This window comes from Lasioglossum baleicum, chromosome 15, assembly GCF_051020765.1.
Source record: "Lasioglossum baleicum chromosome 15, iyLasBale1, whole genome shotgun sequence".
NCBI classification, from domain to species: domain Eukaryota; kingdom Metazoa; phylum Arthropoda; class Insecta; order Hymenoptera; family Halictidae; genus Lasioglossum; species Lasioglossum baleicum.
In genome coordinates this window covers 10,087,786-10,111,309 of record NC_134943.1, presented here as the reverse complement: position 1 = coordinate 10,111,309, position 23,524 = coordinate 10,087,786, and the positions used below count along the sequence as shown (strand labels likewise).

The 23,524-nt window shown below is 45.3% G+C and overlaps 1 protein-coding gene across 1 annotated transcript in view; it reads right to left on the bottom strand.

The window, feature by feature from the left end:
- Positions 1–23,524, bottom strand: part of Skeletor (DM13 and DOMON_DOH domain-containing protein skeletor) — a 26,194-nt gene extending 2,670 nt beyond the window's left edge. The window contains 12 exon segments of the mRNA XM_076439435.1: positions 187–411; positions 508–701; positions 1,137–1,412; positions 1,415–1,700; positions 2,911–3,095; positions 3,665–3,764; positions 9,900–10,159; positions 10,612–10,774; positions 12,088–12,196; positions 12,713–12,788; positions 13,768–13,905; positions 23,365–23,524. Coding sequence (XP_076295550.1) covers positions 187–411; positions 508–701; positions 1,137–1,412; positions 1,415–1,700; positions 2,911–3,095; positions 3,665–3,764; positions 9,900–10,159; positions 10,612–10,774; positions 12,088–12,196; positions 12,713–12,788; positions 13,768–13,905; positions 23,365–23,449 — 2,097 coding nt within the window. The 5' untranslated portion in view covers positions 23,450–23,524.

Sequence of the window (23,524 nt, the reverse complement as noted above, 5' to 3'; positions counted from 1 at the left end):
CGCGCTCTGCACTGCACGGAAGAAACGTTGGCGGGGGGAGCAATCCCCAACCGTGCCCAGCACAGCTCTACGGGATTGTGTCCCCAAACTGTTCAATCAACTCTTCGTTATTGTCGACTAGCGACCCAATTATTTTATTGCATTTTTTGATCTGGTCGGATGTATCGAAAGGGTTAATTCGGGTACCTGGTAGTAAACGGTGTCCGGAGTGTTCTCGTCAGGGGTCCATTCCACAATGCCTGGTTCACCATAATCGCACTCGAGCGTCAGAGTGCGTTGATACGCTCCGAACGATGAAAAATCATCAGCAGGGGCCTGTTTCTGGTCTGGCACCCAATTGCACAGACGTCCTACACCTGTTGGTCGGTATTGACCTCGTTGACGTTGGGCCCCGGCGAATATCTTCACTTTCTGCGAGCAGAGAGCACTTCATTTTCATCTCTACTTACGCATACTGAAAGTATCCACTTTTTCGAACAAATATTTCAATGGTGAAAGCACTCTTACAGCCTTCTCCTCGGGAGTCTTGTGCTGATATCCACCAATCGGATCGTCAGTGATGTAGAAGGGATGGTAGCGAGCAGGTATCTCAGCGTTTTCTCCACCTTCCACGTAGAAAGTATACTTTGTTCCACGGACCACATTGATCTCCGGAATCAGGAGACCGTTTATGTACCAGCTGATTCCCCATCCAACGTGACCTAGAAGAAGCAACCTGCTAAACCAAACTCTTCCTTCACTGACACAACCTTCGCTCATAGCGAATGATCTATTAGGTTGACAACTAAATTTGCGAGCTTCTGTTTGCATGGAAAATTGTTAATAGTATCATTTTAATACTTTAGTAATTAACATTTTAATACTGTACCAAGAGGAAGAAGTATTCTTTTACAGTACAACTTTACATTACTATTAGATGACGTTATTGAGGGTGACTTGTTAGTTCACAACGAAAATGGCTGTTGCAGGTTCCACTAAAAAGTGTTTAGCCATGTACCATAGATATTTCAAAATTATGCGATAGTCACCGGTCGGTAATGCGTTAATAAATCATTCTGTCCAAGAAAATGTCAACGTGGCGAACTTAGTTGCCAACTAATAGAACGATGAGAAACGTGTCACAGTGAGTTTCGCACCAGTGATAGCAGGATATCCGTGTTTTCCGCCAGTGGGACCCATCTGGGCGTAGAACACTCCGTTTTCAGGTTCGTCACATGGAATCGGAGGAATCACCCAGGCGTCGCTTTTTGCCGCCGGTGCTGGGGTGGGTGGGGCCCTTTGAGGCCTCCTCGTGGTTGCAGGCAATTCCTGTTTCGACAAATTGTCATTATAATTACAACAACGTGACCATTTATATAAAGGTGAAGAGCTTCTTATTTTGGTCTGTCCATCACCTGGTGCTCGCTGACCTTGTCAGCATTGGCCCCGAGTAGCGTAGACTGTTCCTGATCCGGAACAGGACAGTTCCACAATGGCGGTCGTCCAAAATTGATGAACCGGTCGGTCTTCAGGTAGTCCGAGTGGAAACTGACTTCCTGTCTGTCGTTCAGCGGACCGATGGCCCAAATGATCGCCTGCGAGCCATTCGTTAGGATCTGACGATCCAGCTCGTCGCTCGCCTTCAACGGTCTCTGGTATGTCACGATGCTGTACCCGTCTACCAGGACTGCGTTCAGCAGTCGGATGGAATTCGTGTTCTCCTGTGAGCCGACGTACCATTAAATCGAAAGGAACGCGATCGAGTAGCTTTCTCGAAGAGCAATAAATTTGATCCCAACAAAAACATCTTGCAAACAGGAGCCAAGTTCCTATGGCCGCAAAAAGTTGTGAGATCAAACAAAATACGGCCAAGTTCGTTAGCTTAGAAATACCTCTTGCAATACTGAAAAAAGCGTTTGTAAAAATTAGTTTAAAAGAACGCTATTCAATTTTTAAAGAGTTACATGGAGGGCTAAATTATTCAAACTTGGCCGCTACCTAACACCTTTTATGGCCATTGGTTTAAAAAGTAACGGCCAAGTTTGAATAATTTAGCCTCCACGTAACTCTTTAAAAATTAAATAGCGTTCTTCGAAACTAATTTTTACAAACGCTTCTTTCAGTATTGCAAGAGGTATTTCTAAGCTAACGAACTTGGCCGTATTTTGTTTGATCTCACAACTTTCTACGGCCATGGGAACTTGGCTCTTATTTACAGGATGTATCTGTTGGGATTTCATCAATTTTTGTTGAAATTTCATCAATTATCAAGTAGGTATCAAAGAAGAAATATCCTTTTCTAATCTGCAAGACAAAATCTAAATTCAATGTATCGAAGATTAGCACTCTGCCGACGACGCTAGAATCCGTTTGCCCCCCGCCACTATAGACGATGCTCGGTGCAGTTTCTTTTGTTTACGTTAGGGCGATTGTTTTTTTCATCAGTATTTTTTGCGACTTCGAAGCTAATAAAACGTATACTTATGTATGTTATGCTGCTATGTTCTATCCTACGTGCCTATTTCGTAATGTTTTTTTTTCAATGCAACCCCTTTAAGGTGTAAAATGTCAAACTTTGATAATTATCTCTTTGAGTGTTTATTATGGTGGACCTATGTACCAAATTTCAAGCTTGTAGGTCAATGGCAAGTACCCAAAAGGTTTTGATGATCTGTCAGTCAGTCAGTGACTTTAGCGATTTTTGAGGTCCTATTTCTCGGAACCTACTAATGTTGGAACGTTAATGTTTTGTCAATATTGAGACATGATAGCATTTAACAAGTGTACGAAATTACATCTCTCCATCTGCCTCCAGTGCCGAGTTATAAGCCTCTAAAAAACGGCTAAGTTGTGTCGTGTAAAAGAAGGTAGTAGTGCGAGAACTTGGCTGGTGCACTACTATAGACACCCTTCAAATAAAAATTGATTTACCTGTATACGTGTGTCGGGGCAGCTGCCTCGTCCACCGGAGCACTGAGACTTTGCCTCGAGGAAGTAGTCGATAGCATAACCCTGAAGAGTCTGTTTGTCGACCCAGGCGACCGCGACGTCTCCGCCCACCATCTTGCTTCTTTCCGGATTCGCGGATATCCCGAAGGACATATACTGGCCGTTTTCTGCCGACCGGAACAACCAAAATAAAATTGTCTATTTTTTATGTGCTCTCCAACCCCTAATCTCATTTTTCTCGAAAACTACACGCGATATCCAAACGAACGAAAAACCAACTGATAGCTACTCGTTGGCTGTAGCTCGCGTATTTTTCTAAATATTTTCGGTGGCGCTTAGGAGGTGTAAAATAATCGTGTAAGGATCAATGGACAGGCTTAATTAGACCGTGTAACGCGATGTTTCCGCTCTCGTTTTTTTCCGCGAGAACGATTACACGCAGGGTGCAAACGGGTCTTTCGCTGACTCGTGTTCTTCGTTCCCGCAGGTGGCCGTGGCGATTGATCGTCTGCCGTGGTGTCGCGCGGGACGTCGACACGCCTAAAAATACGTTATCTGCCGGACAGCGTCGGGTATTGTTAATTAAAAGTTCGGCGCCCGCCGGATCTTCGGTTTGTGCGCGGACGGCCGGGTAGATTCACGGCGCTTTCAATAAAGCCGCGGTGCCGATAGAAGTTTCGCCCTTTTGTGGGACGGCAGAGAGCGGCCCGGACAGCTCGGGAATATATGTACTCACCAAGTTTTCCGACGAGTTGGGCGACTATGCTGTCTCCGGCCACGGCCCAACGCACCTCGAAGCCCAGTCTGTCCTCGAGAACTTCGCAGTTCAGTTTCGACTGAAATCAAACGACAAAACCGTTTACCATTCTCGTCTCGGCCCGTCCCGCCTCGTCTCATCGTCGAACGAAAGCGAAACCGATCCACAGTCAGCTGGAAACTCATCTGTCGTGGGCAAAATTAAATTCTTCGCATGATTTGATAGACCTTCAGAGAGCTTCAGGAGTGAAAATATTGATGATGATTATGTGTGAAATAACAGAAACCGGGGAAGCGAAACGATGGTTCCACGAGGTTAGAAAAAGGACTCGATGGTTTCAAGAAAAATACGTTTGATTCGTTCAGACGTTTATTTAGGCGTTCATTCGTGTACGTGCGCTTCCGTGGCTCGCGCGAAGTATCTGCACTGTTCTGGTCGACGGAGCTCGAACCTAAACGCTCGTTCTCCGATGAGAACCGCTGAACCCTCGGTATCACAGTCATAATCGCATATTCCAGTCCCTCTCTCACGCTATTTACAAAAGTAACGCTTCCGTTTCGACGCGCGTCGCCGTTCACTTTCGCTGGTCTCTCGCTCGGCCGTTGACTCACTGACACGCTCCCTCCGATCGAGATCTACCCGATCGTTAATCACGCAACGATTTTATCTATTTTTTGATTCTCGCCTCGAACGCTCCCAAGGATTCCAAACGCTCTCGCCGCTGCGCCGGAAAGCTTCGTCGACCACCGCTTTCGATCGACAAACTGATTATCCAAAAACTTTCCTAGAACAACACCTATCCAAATCGTATTCGTCCAAATAACGAACATATTCCAGCCAGTTTCGCCGTTTCGCGAGCGTTTCGACAAAGTTCCCAGTGGCACACGCGCTTTAGGCGAGTCCGAGGAACAATGTGAGCCGTCAGCGATATCGACACGTATCTCACGGTGGACCATGCATCCCGGCTACTCGTATTGTCCTAGGAGAACGCGAACGATGCACTTGCATACCTCGTAAAGGGTCTCTACCGCCAGCGCTACAAATCGAACCTTCTAATTCGCGATTCGTGCTGGCTTCTACATTGTCCTAATAAGATTACCATCCTTTCCGTTCTCTACTTCCCTTCTACAATGCCTAATCTTCGCTCCAGTATGCATTTCTCGTGCGACATCTTTTTCGTAGAACAGAATTTCGGCGGACTTCCGGTTCTCGGGCGCGTTTTCAACGACCGGAAGTCGAAGCAGCTCGCGCGCGTGGCCGTCGTTGCATGCGTGTATCCGTGTATCTCGGAGATTCCTCTTCGGAGCGGATGATGGCCGGCGGCGCACGGGGTAAAATAAATAAAGGGATGGCCCCCGAACTTTGCGAAACGGCTGCCACGCGACCAGCCCGACAACTTCGCGAACGATCCGCTCCGGTTAATATTATCGCAGCTGCGCCACCGGAGTTTTCCGCGACGGAAAATCGCCCGGCCCGGCTTACGGAACTTCCGTTAATTTCTCTATACGCGACCGACTTCCGGGACCGAGGTCTGCTGGCCTGATTTACCGGCCAGGATTTCCCTGCCTCGGACGTTCGAATCGCTCGAGAGAGCCTCCTCGAGTCGGTCCTCTTCGGTCCGGACGAATTTTCCGCGAAATTTCGCGGCCAGGAGCGATTTTGACGACTAACGAAGCGGTGACGGGTCGAGGATCTGTACAGGGGCTCGTTCCGTTTGGTAAAGGTACTGTTTTCCTTCCGTTGGGGCGCGTTCGGCGATTTTTGTAAGGTTCCTTCGTTGTGTTGCAATCCGGTGTACGATTCGTTCGCACGAGTTGATTAAGGAGGAGGTTGAAAAGTATTTGTTGGTTTAGAATGTTGCGGCGAGGCTTGAGTGAAAGAGTCAATGGAGATGTAGAATATTAACCCTTTACGGTCGAGGATTTCTTAAAATATTGGAAATACTTTTCTAGGGAAGCTGAATCCTATATTAAAGTAATAAATCATATACACAGTTGACCTCTTGTTACTGTAGTTATTAAATTATTTGTTTTCAACTTCAGGCATTGAGTATTCTAAACCAGAGTTGGGCAAAAAATCAACGATCGACGATTAATTATTAATCGTTAATTGGGAAGAACGGTTAAATTTCTACTTCAGTCGTTAATTGCGATTAACGATCACATTCCTTTCAATTGTAATCGTCAATCGGTTAATTGATTAATGATTAACTGCTGCAACTTCGAAATGAAGTACGGAAACAAAACTGTATGAATACTGAAAAAAATGTGAACTGAGTTTAGGTGTATTGTCATGTGGTCTATATTTAACTTCATCAATCGATTGAATCAATCGTCGATTTTTCGAAGATTTCTTCTTTTAATCAACGATTGACGATTAACTTCATCAATCGATTGAATCAGTCTCCGATTTTTCGACGATTTCTCCTTTTAATCAACGATTGACGATTAACTTCATCAATCGATTGAATCAATCGTCGATTTTTCAATGATTACCTTTTTAATCGTACACATTAATCAATCAATCTTGAATAAAATTGCAATCGATTAATGCCCAACTTTGTTCTAAACCAACATATACAACACAACGGAGGGGGAACCTAAGCCCTAACTTACGTCCTACACTCTCTACTCGCGACGCAACGGATGGGAAACTCCACGAAACAACCTCTCATTTAATATCTAACGAAAGAGTCGAGTCTCCAGTCGCCGTGGAATCGCATGAGTCTCGCATAAGAATTCGCCTGCGGTTCGTCGGCAATCTGTCGCGATCTCGATCGTTCCGCGTGCTGCGAGGCTCTGTTCGCTTGCGGCCTTGTTCTGCGGGATTGTTCCTGATACGCGGGGTCGTCAATGTTCGTTGTGTCGTCGCCGTTTTGCGTCGCCGATCTGCCGGTCTGGACCTTGTCTGCTCGGCGTAGGATCGGTCGGTACGTTGTCGGACGCTGATGTTGCTGCTGGGACAGCAACGCGTTCGCGAACACCGTCGACGACGACGGCGACGACGACGAAGAAGAAGTCGACGACGAAGTTGACGGCTCGAACAGGTTCGCCAGACTGACCGTCTGTCCCTGCCCTCCGCGATGCACGTTCTGCAACACAAGGACAGAGACAGGGTGTGTTATGCATTTCTCTCTCATTCACTCTCTTTCTCTCTTTGTCTCAACTCGATTCGATTGGTAGAGAGTAGAGTTGTGGTCGATAATTTGATTATCGGGATAGGTTCGCGAAAATTTCGGGATTTTCGTATAATTTTTCCGATTTCCCGAGCAACGGTGTCGCCAGATCAAGGGGAATCGACTCGAATCGAGGGGAAAATGTTCCCCCTCTCTGCCAGTACCGGATTAGTCACGTGACAGTGCGACAGATGCACGACAGAGACGAAACGCGTCACGTGACCGGGCCGACTCGGAAGCGTGGGGGAATGGCGTCGTAGAAGGGGTAGGTAGACTGGGGGGACAAGTCTTAATCCGATATTATCGAGAATGTTCGTGATTCGCATCAGGGTTCCTGAATATTGCGGAATTCTGAAATATTCTCGGAAGTGCCGACACATTTGAGAATCCCGAACTTGTCCGAAGTCGCCTCGACCCGATGCCTTTCCGAGACTCGACATTTTCGGGTTCTTGCACACCTAGTAGAGAGCCACGTCGATCGAGAACTCGCCGCGTTTACCTTGAATCATCGGGAGACACCTACGCGAAATCACCGCCGCGCCGGAGGAAAACAAACGGGGACCGGTTGCGCGGAAAATCGCAAGCCTGTCGAGCTCGACGACTTCCGTCGACGGATATCCATTCAAATATTGACGCAGACGCGCTCTCGGCGTCGAACAATGACGAGTTTGCAAGTCTCTCTCTCTTTCTCACTCTCTCTCTCTCACTCTCTCTCTCTCTCTCTCTCTCTCTCTCTCTCTCTCTCTCTCTCTCTCTCTCTCTCTCTGCTGACTCGTTTCCCCGCGCGTTTGACACACGAACGAACGGCTTCGATTCCGAGACGAAATTTCCCTCGCGATACCAGCTTCGCAATATTTCGGTCGAAAAATTCCGTCAGCCAATACAAGTCGTGATAATTTAACTGTGTAGTCCATTTTGGAGTTTTCATATCGCCAACAAATTTTTGGTGAAATCGTTGGAGAACCAAATTTCTAGCCGTACAATTCTTCAGATGAGAAATCTCGTCAGCTGATACCACGATGAATGATTCAACTCTTTCATCCATTCAGCATGTACTAGTGTTCTACATTCGGAAATCGCAGTCTTTACGTTTCAGAAAACTTTTATTAATGAAGTAGTTGTATCTGGCCACGCGTTGCCGTGGCACTGCCATTTTTACCATATTTTACCGTTTCGACCACATTTCTGCTTCTAACTTCTGTAAAACTGTTGGACTCGTTTTGTAGACTTTCGCACGCTAAGTAAACCTGTTTGCCCGAAACTTATTTCCGACAAACGGGTCAGAAGTTACGGCCGAAAATACCTTAATGCGAAACTATCAACATTTTCTAGTTTACGTCGTTTCTTGCATGACCCCTTAGATCGCGTCAGAGAAAAAAGTGTCACATATGAAAGTTGTAGAGAATTAAATTTCCAATCGCCAAGGTGGTCTCAGATTTTTCCTAAAACCTACCGTTGAAAAGCTACAGCTGTTTAAAACGTCGGTAAACCAAAAATTTTAAGGAAAACGCACACTTTTTGTGTTATAACTCCTAAACTATGCTATACCAAATATAAACTATATATATATATATAATTGAATATTTTTTGGGGTGCTACCAGTCAAAAGTTATAAGCAGAAACGTGCCCAAAAGAGGGCGAGAAAATCGTCTCTGGCCACTAATGACGTCACAACTTTTGAACGAATGGACTTTTTCGAGTGCGGATTGTCCTAAAACCATTCCGAAGAAACGTTGCGTCTAATGGCTCAAGCCCCAGCTTTCTACGTTCAGTCGTTTCGGAGATCTTAGATTATGAACAAACAAACATTTACATTTTTATTTATATAGATTGTCGATGGATTATTTTTCCCGATTCTTTCCCGTCGCGAAAATGACGATTGGACATTTGGAAATTTCGAGGATGGATCATCGGGGGCTGCGCTTTTATTGGTTGTTAACTTAGTGTTTGAAAATGATCTTGGGAGAATTGTCGCAGGTTCACGTGTTTCTATTCGGTGTTTTCTCGCGTCGAAATTTTTGGGAGATCCGCCCAGCGAATTCTATAACACGTGGGGCAGGACGGGGCAAATCGTCTCGCGAAATGTCGCCGGAATATGAAACTACGTGGAAGTTGGTACCCAGCTCGGGAACTTGCGGGACGTGACACGTGGGAAGCATCGAGTCTTCGGGCTAAAGACGATGTAAATCGATCGGGAACGGGGTAAAAGCCTGCACGAATCCCTTTCCTCCTGTCAGCTCGGACGTGATTGGCATCGGGATTCGGATCGGCAGTCGGAGAGAGCCCTACCCGTTCGAGTATGATAGTTGTCTACGCCTATGGTGCAGATACTTCGTGGCCGTGCGTCGCTATATTGATTAATTGCGTTCTATATTATCTACCTCTATATTGCCCCTTTTCTCTAAGGTTATATAATTCTCCTAATCCGCTTTGTCTAATGATCAGCATAGCCGCTTCTTTGTCGAGAGATGATAATGGTATGATGTTCGGTTGCAAACTGAGTCTATGAACGAAAGATTTCGTGGGTGATCATTGGTCTGCGGATTTTATGCATTCGTGGAAAATTATTTTCTCGAAATTTTTGTACAAATTTATTTCATTGAAATTTAACATTGGATCTCTCGTGGAATCTTGTTCGTTGATTTCAAGGTGTAAAATCTAAGTAAAAAGTAGTCTTCTATATCTTCTTCATTTTTACATTTTCATCAGAAAATCGTAAAATCCGCAGTCTGACAATGCAAGCTAAACGAATTCTATTCTCTCGGCTCTAGCTTAGTGCAACTATCAATCTTCAATAGAAAAAACCTCGAGTCCCACTGTTATCCACGACCCCATGGTTCCATCTTCACCACCATGGACCAGTGTGGATGTGGACCAAGTTCTAATACTTAATTGGTGCATAAAATTGTTTTAAGGCTGAACGATCTAGAACCTCGTCGAGACGTTTCACGACACTCTGTGCGAAGGTGTTCGAAGGTGTTCGAGCCGGCGTCTGTCTCCATAGCCATGCTCCAACTATGGGAAGGCTTTCCAGCTTACCTGCGGCGAGACTCCGAGCATCATCAAAGATGGTGGCACGTTCACGTTCTGCGGTATTTGCACGTGGCCGAAATCCACGGTGAACGCCTCGCACCAGACACCGAAGTGGCCGATCTTGTGCACGGTTAGGTCACCTGGCAAGGTCAGGACAATGGTCTTGCGGTCGTATAATCGCAGGGGCCTTGTCCCGCCATTTTCGTCCGGTATTCTGATCCCTTGCGGCGATGGCGACGGTCCGACGCCCGCCCAGAACTTCGCGTCTGCAACACGATTTCGTGATCACTCAAGGAAATGTTAATAGTTTCGGTTAAACTTCACTTGAGGAAACCAGAAATTTGTAATTGTTTTTACGTAATCCTGTAGATTCTGACGAGAAAATGCTGAAAATCCATGTTACAATCTTAGAGATCCGTTGGTTCAGAAGTTATGCGTGTTTGAATTTCAGCGATTTTCAGTGTTTTGGACAGGTAACTGTATAACGGTTGAACCAGTGGGGATTCCCAGGATTAAAATTTACATTTCCGGCATTTTCTCGTTAAAATCTCCAGGTTTACATAAGAAAAGGTTGAAAATTTCTGGTTTCGGGTGAAGTTCAGCCATAGTTCCAATAAAAATGTATAAAAAATTAGACAAGGAAGAGCGAGAGGTTCTATCTGAACTTCTAAAGTATGACCTAAACATACATCTAATTAATTCGATGATAAATACACACCTGGAGCTTCGCCATCATAGCTGAAACTAGGCACCAACAGGGTCTGACTATCAACGATGACGATCGGCTCGGAGCTGACGCCATGAACGCCGCTCAAAGCACCTATTTTCTGCGGCTTCGGGTAGTCGAATCCTCTGGGTATCCTAACATCCCCGAAGCTCACCTGTAACAGCAACAATGCATTGATTTACGGTCGTGCAGGTTTCATTGTGAAAGACTATTTAACGCCAAGGATGCACGATCGCCGTGGACAGAATTCATTTGCAACTGGGAGAATGGGAATTCTAGCTCACCACTCTAGTTGTGTCATGATCGAGCTTATCATTCTGCGTACGCACGCGCGTATGCATGTGTACACATGTATATGTGGAGGGCTGTGATATCAGGACGCTGCGACTCGGTATAAATTTGCGTCGCGCCGGCAATATCGAGGACGTAAATCGACGATCCACGCAGACTATGGATAAGCGGCCGTCCCGAATGAGTGGCTCTATCGTGCTGCTCATTAAATCTGAAATTTCGCGGTGTACGTCACTCTGCTACCGTTTGCCAATCCCGTTTAAACGGCCGGGCACCGTGCTAGCTGGAAACGTGTTTTCTTGGACGTTTGCCTGGATGTTACACCCTGCGGTCCGCAGTGTCTCCTCTCTTTTCTTTCGAACTTGTTACAACATAGTACAATTATATGAATAATATAAAATCGGTAGGAATGTGAACGAAAAATGCGTCTGAATGGAGAAGTACGAGCAGAATCGGCCGCGCACCGTGCTAGCTGGAAACGTGTTTTCTTGGACGTTTGCCTGGATAATTAACCCACTGCGGTCCGCAGTGTCTTCTCTCCTTTCTTTCAAGCTTGTTACCGCGGACCGGTACCGGTCCGTGGATCAAATGGTACCGGTCCGCCCAAGGAACATTAAATACAATTATTTAAATACAATTAAATTAAAATTATTAAATCAGAACAATCTGAAATATAAACAATCAACGTCCCTCTCCCCCCCCCCTTCAGCGGTCCGCGGTAAAATTATCAAACGTTGACCGGTCCGCGGTAAAATTATCAAACGTTGACCGGTCCACGGTAAAAAGGTTGGGGAGCACTGATATAAATAATATAAACTCAGTAGAAATGAAGGAAAAATGCGTGTGAACGGAAAAATACGAGCAGAATCGGCCATAATCGTGTGTTTACCGACGATCGAGATCCGGCAACCGGCTTTCCGTGTTTTTTATTGAGCAGAGAGATTCCCTTGGCGACGGGGACGATTAAATATAATTCGCGAGATCGTTCGTCGCAGTTATGGCAGTACGCCAACCGAACCGATGACTTTCTCGCGCGACTGGCACGCGCGGCGACAACCGGGAGCGTGAAAGTTGCGCCGCGAGGAAACGATATACCGGTTTCTTCATGCTGTTCAACGGGGATCGACGTGACAACGAAGGTCACGAGCACGATGGATGGATTCGTTTGTTACTCACTGAGAATCTGTCACACCACACCGAGAACCACTTGATGTCGTTCAGAGTCTTGTTGTCCGGCAACGTCAGCGTGATGCCCTCCTTGCGGTACCGCCTCAGCGTCTGCGTTCTGCAAGTCCGAGAGAATTGGTTGTTTAGAACACAATCTTGTGATAAAACATATTCGTACGTTAAAAATGTACAAAATCCTGAGAGCTGAGTCTTCTATTTTCATTTCCCCGGGAGATTGATTAATCCCATCACAATATATCTGTGTTTGTCAGGAAGAACGCCGCATGCGTCACATACTTTCACTTTCGTAATATCGGTTAAATTCTATTAATTTTTCGAGCCTTTCGAATTTGTTTCATGGCTTATTTTCTAGTAAATATGTCAATCTTGTACTATGAAGCTCAATGAATGCATAAACTCAAATTTGTTGTAGTTGTGACACGTTTTTCCTTGCAACCACGGAATATCCGAGGCAAGAAAGATCAATGTTTGCATGAATTCTCTCTAATAGTCGCATCCATTTAACCCGAGCTTCGCGAGAGAAATATTGTACAGGTTTGCGGGTTAATTAAGATTCATAGAACAGCTCGGGGAATATTGAAATCGGGTTTATCAATGAAAAATGAGCACTCACCCTCCTCGTTCGTCGCGCAGTCTGACTCCGTCTTCCCCACTGATTCTATCCGTCGAACCCACGTAGAAGAAAGCCGCTGGAAGAAGATAATCTCGTGATTACAGGTTCCGAAGATTGCTGGTAATTACTTGATTAACGGCGCTCGGTCGGTCACCCGGTCGCTAGATCAACTTTTCGCTGTTTCTACTCGCGAGGACTGCTTTTGCAGGCTTGTCCGCGTTTTATTCTGATCCTTCGTGACGTCGCCGCACGTGTCCTTCGCACATGCAAGACTTCGATTTTATCTTGAGCCGCACCGCGCAGGAAAGTGAGAGTCGACTCAGAGAACCAGCAGAGCCTTTTACGGCTGCGACTGGCTCGACTTCAACGGTCAGACTCGATTTCTCCGGCTCGAACTTGAACGGTTCTCTCGCTCAGAAAATTCTATTCGAAAATTCTATCAGGTTGCTGCGCTACGACCAAGAAATACTATTGTAGCCTGCAGGTTTATCATGTGCCATTTCGAGGCACGAAGCTGATCTTCAATTTTTATTTAAATGTCAATTAATGTCGTTATGCTTTTTATACGAGTGGAAAAATAAGGAAAACGATCAAAACATTGAATGTCGACCGCAGTGCAATCGAAAAACTGGATGCAGTTCGTTGACAAGAATTATTATGAAAGCGACTAAAATGTTTCATTTGATAACAATAACAAGGCTCTATTTAGTTATATTTCGTGTAATTTTTATTGCAACACGTGTTTGGATAAAGAAATTTGTCGAACCAATTTCCATGTAAGCAACATCATATCCTCAATAATTATAAAATTAAGAATGTAAGACTATTCGACCGGCAGTGGTAGGTTTAGTGTTGATGGTTCTGCCAGAAATCAAACATTAGCAGCGACCTGATAAAATTTGAGATTACGGCCTCTGTTTTCCCCGTGAAGTGAACAGCGTCTCAGCAGGAGAAACCGCGAGACGCCAGGATTCGGCTGTTTTCCGCGGGAAAAGCGAACCGAGCGCCGCGTGCCTCTCGTAATGCTAAAGTTCAGGCGCTTCTTGGTTACGAACTTGGCGCTTCGCCATCGTACACGAAGTCCTTGATGAACAGAGTTCGTCCGTCCGCCGCGTAAACTTCACCGCTGACGCTGTGGTGAAGTGTCGGCAGCTTGCCAATGAGCTTCCCATAATAAGACTCGCTGCATACTCCTGGAAAGAAATCGGAATCGATTAATCACGGGTCAACGTAAATCCGCGGTGAAAAACGACTCAAAACATATGAAATCATTATTATTAAATTATTATTAATGATTAGAGATCAGTATTATGATATTCACAATGTGAATCCGTGCAATAAATTAGTACCGGAGTTAACGACTCGATGTAAGACACCATAACGCCGAGTCTGTTATTATTACATATTTGGGAAAAGCAAAGAGGCGATTGAAACGTGATAAACGATCGCCGGTGGATTCTCCAGACTCTCGAATAATTAAGCAACGGGACGCCGTCAGAGGATCTAGGACCGGAGAACCGGTCGCATGCATAACTAATCGCATTCAGAATCGCGTTAGTTAGAATAATAAATTCCGTCGGACTCGGGTTACCGATCGGTTAACGGTAGTCGATGTCCACCGTGAAGCATCCATCGCGATGTAGACCGTGGATCGTTACGCCGTATGCAAAACCGAGTTCTGCGAACGCGTCTTTTTACGATCCATAGATCGAGACCACGCTGGACAGATCTATTAGGCCGTATCTACCACGAACCGTCCCATTTTTTCACGCTTTCAATACCGAACTGTTATACACTTGACATATCCAGGTATATTTTATACATTTTTGTACACGTTCAACTCGTACCGTATCGTATGACATTCCATTTGTTTCTAATCATTCGAACAAGTTGATTCATTCGCATATTCATTTTGAAATGTCTCGAAAATGTCGTATCTCAAACGTATCTCAAAGAATTTTTCGAAACCTTAAAAATTGTTGGTTTCACAGACGTGTAAAATAAAGTGTCAAGTGTTTTTACGAAAACTGCATTTACGAAACAATTTGAATCACGGTTATGATTAAGAATAGAAACATTTTTCTTTTTTAAATGATCATCGGGAAAAAACATTCTTTTTAAATAATTTGTCGATTAGATAAATAAAAACGTCGTACGCGTGCAGACGCATGGAATCCCTTCTGACGAAGTATGACGAATGGAGTATAAGACGGTCCAGGATCGCAAAACGCTGCGACCAGACGCGCTTAGGAGATCCCACCTCAACGGGGTAGACTCCTTTTTCCAGGATTGCAAGGATAAAAGTTCGATCTAGGGCGCTATCTCCCTCAAAAGTCCTATTTTTTCGTTTACGCGGCGTAATTTGCATTATTCGGACGCATAATTTGCATTATATAGCTGACGAATAATGCATATTACGCCTTGTAAACGAAAAAATAGGACTTTCGAGGGAGATAGCGCCCTAGATCGATCTTTTATCTAGCGTTTTCGACCAGTGGAAAAGCTCGTGTTTGTATTATCGAGAAATGAGAAGGCGAATCCCGCACCCTTGCAATCCTAGAAACGAGTCTACCGCCTTAGGAATCGTTTACGATCGTGGCCCGCGAGTTCCCATCGATCGCAGAGTCGGCCACGAGGAAACCAGGATCGCATAAATATGGATCGGACGTCAAGGCCGGACCGTTCCGATCGATGCTAACGAATCGGGGGAACCGGTCCGACGATCGCTCGTCCATCTAGCCCTCGGATCGAGCGAGCTTGTACCGTTACGGTTCTCCTGGTGGACAGGATATCGTCCATCGGACGAGATTGACGCGTGTCCCGGGCATAAATCCTCGGGATCGGATCAATCGTCCGCGATCGACGCGCCCGGAGGGGGCTGTTCCTCCTATGACCGAGGAAAAATCCGTGGGTCCGCTCGATCCCTGGAAAATTAGACGAGCCTCTCTGCACAGAGATCGGTGCCGGCGTTTGTCGTCGTTTCGTGCCGTTAACTGTCGTTTGTAATCGGTGATGTAACGTCGACTGGGAACCGGTGTACCACTTTGTCCCTGGTATTTGATAATTGGAGAAAAATCCTGCCGTTCGCGGATGCAGTTTGCGAGTCAGTGCATCCAGATGCACGCGCGCGGCTATCTCTCTCTCTCTCTCTCTCTCTCTCTCTCTCCCTTCTATTTTTCCCAACTGTTTCCGAGCACTGGTGAAATTTATCTTGAGTCTGTAAGCTTGATGGGAGTTGCGGAATGGTTTACGTGGGACAGCGACGATATTAAGCATGGGAAAACCGCTAAACGTCGTCGTGCGATCGATCGATCGGAGAGCGCGGCCACGGATCCAGCCTTCCAACCGTGATTCACGTTACGCGTGTTTACACCGGCAGATTGGCCCGCTCGATCAATGACAAGACTACGATCCCAGATTACACCCTGCGACTTAATGATCAATCCGCTCCATCGCGAGTCGATCGTAGGATCCACTTGGTGGTGCCCGGTGGCTTTCCACCGGTCCGATCTGTCCGCGCTCAGGATCCTGATCCTTCTAAATTCTTTCGAATCGAGAACGCAATCGTTGCCTTGCAAAATCATCTCTGGATCGTGTGGAGAGATCAATAGACTGTAGGACTTTTAGAATCAAAATTGGCTGCATTTGAAAATGATGGAACAGGATTTCATGTCATTAAATGATTTTATGGTTTTGCAGTGGTCTCGTTTTGCAAAAATACATTTTTAAATCTGGACATGTTCCCACCAGGTAAATCCATTCTGATCGATATTACAGCGTTTCCCGATCTGGCCATAACAGCTGCAAATAAAACACAATCCACTTCCCGATCGCGTAAGATCGAGGAAAGGATCGATCGGAGAAAACGACCTGTAACACCTCTTCGAGCTTAAACCAACGAGTTACATCCACAGTTACGTCGTCGAGCTCTCGTTAAGGGAACACCTTTTAATTTCCCCATGCACCGTGGGGTTTCGCGTTACAAACTAGTCCGTAACTCGTCTCTAACAGGGATCGGGTTCAAGGATCCAACTTATTTCTCTCGATCGGATCCTGTAGCCCTTCTGAACCAGGCTGATGCCAGGAGAAACGAACCAGCCAATTAATACAAATCGAGCACTGGATATTAAATTGCATCTTAGAAAACCAGGCCTTTGTTGTTTAAGGGTCGAGAAAAATAATTGGGAAAATCATGCAATGGAGGAATTCAACTGTTGAAGGATGTCGGCTGTGTAATCCGCCGAGTAAATTATGCCGAAGAAGATAATAAAATCTGAACGTTTGTGGGACGATCGTGAATCATTAAACTTTTTGCAGAAGTCCGATGTAATCATTTTTATTGGTGCTCCTTCCTTGGAGTGAAGGTATGTCTTCTGCTTTCCAGAAATAGAGTAGAACGGAGTAGAAACTCAACGGCACCAGGAAACGCTCGGAATTATTAAAATTAATTCTTCCGAGGCATGAAACAATGTTTACAGGCTAGTAAAATGAATAGGAAGTAATAACGTGTTGGCATTCTTACTGGCAGTGCGTCTTTAGTACTTCTTCTTCCGGGAAACGGACTATGTTTCTATTGTAGGTGATTCTTTGAAAACAAATATCAGTCGAATAAATAACTTTGCAAAAGCAGGACACATCTCGCCTTTATTATCTCTATACGTCGTCGACTATTTCGTTGCGACCTCGCCTAAACCACTAAATATTTGGCGAAAGTCCTATCTTCTATCTCCTCTATCTCCTCTATCTTCTTTATGTTCTCTATCTCCTCTATATCTCCTCTATCTCCTCTATCTCCTCTATATCTCCTCTATCTCCTCTATCTTCTCTATCGTCTCTATCTCCTCTATCTTCTCTATCTCCTCTATCTTCTCTATCGTCTCTATCTCCACTATCTTCTCTATCGTCTGTATCTTCTCTATCTTCTATCTATATAAAATAGAAAAGTATGTGTGTATGTATGTACGATCCCATCGATCTGATTCGGTGGATCTGTCGCACGCGTTGCACATCTGTCGGGGTTGAAGTTGTCGGAGCGCGGTGGTTGTAAATAATCGGCCGGTTCGGAGCTTTTTTACCACGCTTATATTAACTTGCCGTGTGTTGTTGTTGTATGCGTAAAAATATTGTAATCGAATTTTAAACCTCTTCCCATAGTCCAATCTTGCTGAAATCTTGTATACACACTTGCTTCCGATAACAACAAAAGTAGAAAATAAAATATATAAAAACAACTTGTTAAAAACCACGCTTATGTTAAAATGCATTAAAAAGGAGAAAACAATGTATTTCCTGGTTCTCCATAAAATACCGAATCCAGTTAAATGATTAATAATATATTTTCCCCAAAATTTTAAGCAATTAGTTCAAATTTTCTTCTGTTATAAAATCAGTATCGGAATAGATAGAAAAATTAAATAAAATCATGACATTTTAGTGACTAAAAATAAACTATATTGACGTAATCTTCGTGGGTAATCTACGTGACGTAATTTTCTCCTTTTTAGTGCATTGTAAAAGTTTGTTTTATATATTTTATTTTTCTTTAAAGACGTGGGAATAAAAATACATTTACGTACACCCGGAAGGGGTAATGTGGGACTCGGGGGACACAGGTGGTCGGTGTCCCCAACACCCACTAAAGGTAGGACTGAGAGTCCTTTTTCCGCTCTCTAATGTCCTCAAGGACAGTCAGGGCCCCGCTTTTTGCATTTCTCCTGACTGCCTCTTTTTCCGGACTCACTTCCACTCGTGTTCTTTTCTAAACGGCCGGTCCGGAGCAGATCCGTGCGCGTTTCTTGTCTGCTATAACAACCATTTCAGGTATACCGCCAGTGGTCGGGCGCAACCCGCCCTAAGGGCCGCTAGCAGTTAGTAGAAAAATAATAGGGGTGTGCGAGATAACGTCGGGACGGGAATTTTACTCGGAATCGGGACGGAATCCCGAAAATTCTCGGGAAATATTAAAATTTAAAATTTTTTAAAATAAAGAAGTGTAGTTGGATTAGTAGTGGTCCAGAGCGAGATACCCGACCTCGTATCGGATGACGCGACATGTTTACATTTCACACTGCTCTGCGACCGAGGCAGCTCGAGCTTCTCGGCCCCTCGCGGCATGTCCCGCAGTGGAGGGGATATTTTTTTTCTGAGATCGAGGCGTTACCGTACCACAGAAAACTCAGCCTCCACGCCTCGAAAAAGTTCATCCGAACAATCTGAGCGTTTCCCAATGCCGTGAACAATCGCCGCTTCTAAATCGACCCTTCTAAAGCGAAGCTACGTCGACAGAAAAATTTACTCGGTTTTTTTTTTCATTCTAAAGTAAATAGGGACGATGCGGGACACTTTTGTCATTAACACGGTGCAGCAGAGAAATTACGTGTCTCCACTTCCTCGAGCTCCGCTTCGCTGAAGCGAAGAGTTGAAAGGCCGGTTCAAAGCGCCGTTCTCCCTTATGATCGCGAAACTTTCACGAAAAATTCATTTCCGCAAAACGTTTCGGCAGAATGGTATCGCGCAAGAGTGGAGAATCAAAGGGTGGATCGGAGGGTGAGGGCGATGTTCCACGGAAATCTGGGCCATCGTTCGGCCGGGTATCAATCGCTAATGAGAACCGGGGGCTTGTCAAAGCGGCTATGGTTTCGAGCTCGAAGAGGATGCATTAGGTCGTTCGGCCCGCGGGCCATTAGTGCGTAATTATTGTCGCGGTAACGACAGCTCGCGGGAACGTGGTTAAACGTTTACTCTCGGGTACGCTCGTGAAAAAGCCTCGATCCATCCTCGATCCGATCGCTCGATCTGCGGATCTAAATGTCCAAAAATTAACGAATCATGGGAATAAATCATCATTTACCTTCATAAATGCAATGATTTCGAACAATGTGTTGAGAAGTCTTCGATTTTAGAAAATCTATTAAAAAAATGGCCGGTAAATAAGTTGTTGAAAGAACGATGCCTGTGTCAAGATTCGCTATTTGACTACACAATAATGGTACAATCATTGCCGAAACTGTGAATGGCATGTGCAGAACCTTGTTTTGTCTCATGTTTCTATGGTATCTCGCACTCATAGCAGGTTCTCGCTTCTGCAATTATTTTAACGAGTCGAAAATGAGTCGGATTAACTGCCGGTACTTTAGTGCTAAACGGCTCAAGCTGGTCAGAGAGACACGGAGGAAGAGGAAGAGCAAGATAGAGATGTGTATCGGACCTTTGACATTTCCATACGAAAGAGAAAGCAGAAGGCGGACAAGCGTAATTGCCGAGCCGCGCATAATACGACTCTCGCGGCTAATGTCGCAACCGGTGTATTCACAGTGGTTGGATCCGCGATAATGAACCGCGATGAAATCCGCGAACAAAGATACACACTTCTGAAGTGCCCGGACACCTTGTGAATTCGTCGATATTTTGTTGGCGCTACTATAAACGAGCCTATTCGCCAGCAACAGTAACATGCATAATGTACCTATATTCTAGTTTTTTTAAACACCACATGAAATAAATGAGACAAAGATAAATATCAATTATAAATCGAATTGAAAGCAAGACTGACAGCAAAAAGGGATTCTGTTCCTTAACAATGATCGTTAATATAAAAAATGAAACGCTAAAATCACCGTATCTGAACGAATCGAACGTTGGGAAGAAATTTTCCGAAGAAACTTTAAAGAAAACTTCGATTCAACGAGAAATGGCTGGTCTCTCCGCGCAAAAAGCAGCACGATAAAATCGTATCAACTTCCACAAAGCGAGAAATGCGAAAGTGGTGTTGCCCGCGAATATTAATGCGAGTAATTGTATATACGATCGAAGGGGATGGCTCGAAAATAATTCCCGGTTTCTACGTTTGTTCCCGCTGTCGGAATATCGAGTTCCTCCGGGTTCGTTATAATATAATTCTATCAACGCCGGAATATCGAGAGGAGAGCCCCGTCGGATTCCATTTGCGTTCGCCTACGGCTGGAATTACGTAAGAAATGGCCGACGAGCTGGTAAACAAACCAACCGGTGAGAGGAATAATGTCGAAGCGGTTTGAATGCCGAATGCTGAATGCGAATGCGCGGCTATGCCGAGTTACCGCCGCGAAATTTTGTTATCCATTGTGTACGCGCTTGTGCGCGAGCCTGGCTACGCGAAGAGTAATTGTGCGTGCGACCTTACTTGTGGCCGTCAAAACAACGCGGCGACGCGCGTTGACTCCACGGGGATTAGATTTCGGGGTTAGATTTAATGACAACGTTGGTTTTGCTTGAAACGCGCTGAATCTCGCCGGGCTCCCGGATCGCCATTGTTACGCTCGTGAATATCGGTCGCGTTCCTTCTTCCGCGATCGTAACCTTCGTCCGTTTCATTCTTTCCTGTCTAGACTTCTTTATTAGGCATTTTTAAGGACACGATACTGTCGCTGCTTCCGTTTCATTGTTCGAGCTCGAAGCTATTCGTTCATGTACAATCTTCCCGACGAATCTCCAAAATAGAAATGTTCTGCGTCGATCGAATAATTCGTTTCATCGCTCGACACAGTTCTCGTCTCAACGGAAACGACAGACTAACATCGTTAGATGTTTAAAATCTGGCTATAGCAAAATAGTCGTGCGAACGTTCGCGATTATTTTCGCGGGAAATCGCAGGCGTTGGAAGCGTGTCCGTACGGTTGCGTGAGCATCGGCGCTTCCCGCGACCGGAAATCGCTCTCTCTGGTCCGTTCGATTCCTGGTCTCGATCGGGATCGAGGAAATCGGGATGCTAGGAGCGGGTGCACACGCGAGTTCTCGGCGGCTCGGTAAGCGGACGAGGATTTCTTGGCTTGGCGACCGCGATACCGCGTTTTTCTCCCCCTGTCGTCGCTGGTCTCTCGCCTCGGCGCGGAGGAAAAGCGTGGAGAGCGCGAAAGTCGCGAAACAGACCGGCAAATCGGGAGACGCGAACGAGAGCCGAGAGTCGAACGAGCTTTAGCAGTTGCTTTAGCACAGTGACTCGCTTTAATTGGCTTCGCGCAATCAACGCGCTCGCGCGAGATCGATCCTCCAGCCGAACCACACGCCCGATCGTTTCTCGTTTTGCAATCCGACTCGGCCGTCCAGCAGAACCGTTTCAATTTCTGTCGGTGCTAACAGGCGACAGCATGTCACGCGAGTTCCGAAATCCCGCGAAATTCCGAAGCTATTGAATGCTGACCAGGTCTACTTTGGTCCACGACGCTGTGTCGCCTTTGCTCCTGTCAGGCGACACAATTCGCACCTAGTTGGACCAATCTATTTTTCCTGTATGAATTTTTCCGACAGCTTTTGTTAATAGTTCCGATGCTTGGAGGCTGAAGTTCAACCATTTTTTTTGATAACTGTTAGGTCCATTAGTGCCATTTTCAGAGAATCAGAGTTCGCATAAAGGTTTGAAAAAACAATTCCTCCCATTGTTAATCCTTTAAGAATTGTTCAGGCGACTTTTCTTAACGATTAGGCTAGCTGCAGCCCGCTGATAGGTCTTTTAATCACTGTGCCAGGTCTGGTAGAATGATGAGCGGCATGGCGCGCTCGCATGTGGGCTGTCTGGTGCACTGCTTCGACACACACCCTCTGCAAGTGCAGTCTAACGTGGATAACTTCGGAAACTTTGACAATAACGCGTCACGGTGGTTCCCAGAACTGTAGAATCAATGTAGGACTATTCTAAAAGTTGGCTTCATCAATTTCGAATCACTCGGGAATCTTGTGCAATTCGGAGCCCATGTGTACTGTCGTTTTACAATCTTCTAATCTCAAATGAATAGCTGGAGTTGTTCAAGTAAAATGGTATTACAGGTTCGTCAAAATTTTTAATCCCGTCACCGGATAGGAACTAGTTTGCTGCGAAGTCAGTGGAGCGAAATGGCACCGCGACAGGTTTCGATTTAATCCTGTGACTTTTTAATCCTCGTTAAAGTTAACGTGGCAACTATTAGATACAGTGTATCAACGTTTACATTGCACCTAATCCCCTGGTTAATTCGAATTTCCACGGACTGTGAACTTGTTTGCTATAGATAGAAGTCGCTAGGCCTGATGCCAAAGGCAGCAGTAACAAAATGGTCCCACAAATATACTTCAATCTCAAATTGAATCACTGACAAGTTAAATCAACGAAATGGTCCCACAAATATTCTTTCATCTCGAATTGAAGCACTGACAGAAGTAAGCGAACCAAAGGCACAAGTTTCAGCAACAAAATGGTCCCACGAACATACTTTAATCCCAAATTGAATCACTGTCAAAAGTAAGCGAACCAAAGGCAGATCATTCAGTTTGATCTCAAACTGAATTACTCAGAAGTTAAATTACTCAAATGGTCCCACGAGTATGCTTGAATCCTACATTGAATCACTGTCAGAAGTAAGCGAACCAAAGGCACAAGTTACAGCAACAAAATGGTCCCACAAATATACTTGGATCTCAAACTGAATTACTGACAAGTTAAATTAATCAAATGGTTCCACGAATATGCTTGAAATCCCAAATTGAATCACTGACAAGTTGAATTAAGAAAATGGTCCCGTAAGCCAGTTCGATCTTCTCAAAGGGCGTTTTGTTTTTCGAAGCTAGATGTTAGTTGTTGGTATATTCTCGTGAATTAGGCGCGAAGAAGGATCCTCTTAGGAGAACTCGGGGAAACTCACGTGCTGTCAGGAGAAAGAAGATCGCTCCAAGCAGACTGATAGTGGAGAGCCGCGGCGAGAACGATGTGGGTGATCGTGCCGTCATGGCGTCTTCGTGGTTACTGCCGTCGAAAGTGGCCGTCTTGGATCCAAATAGCTTTGTCGATCCCACTACGATCAC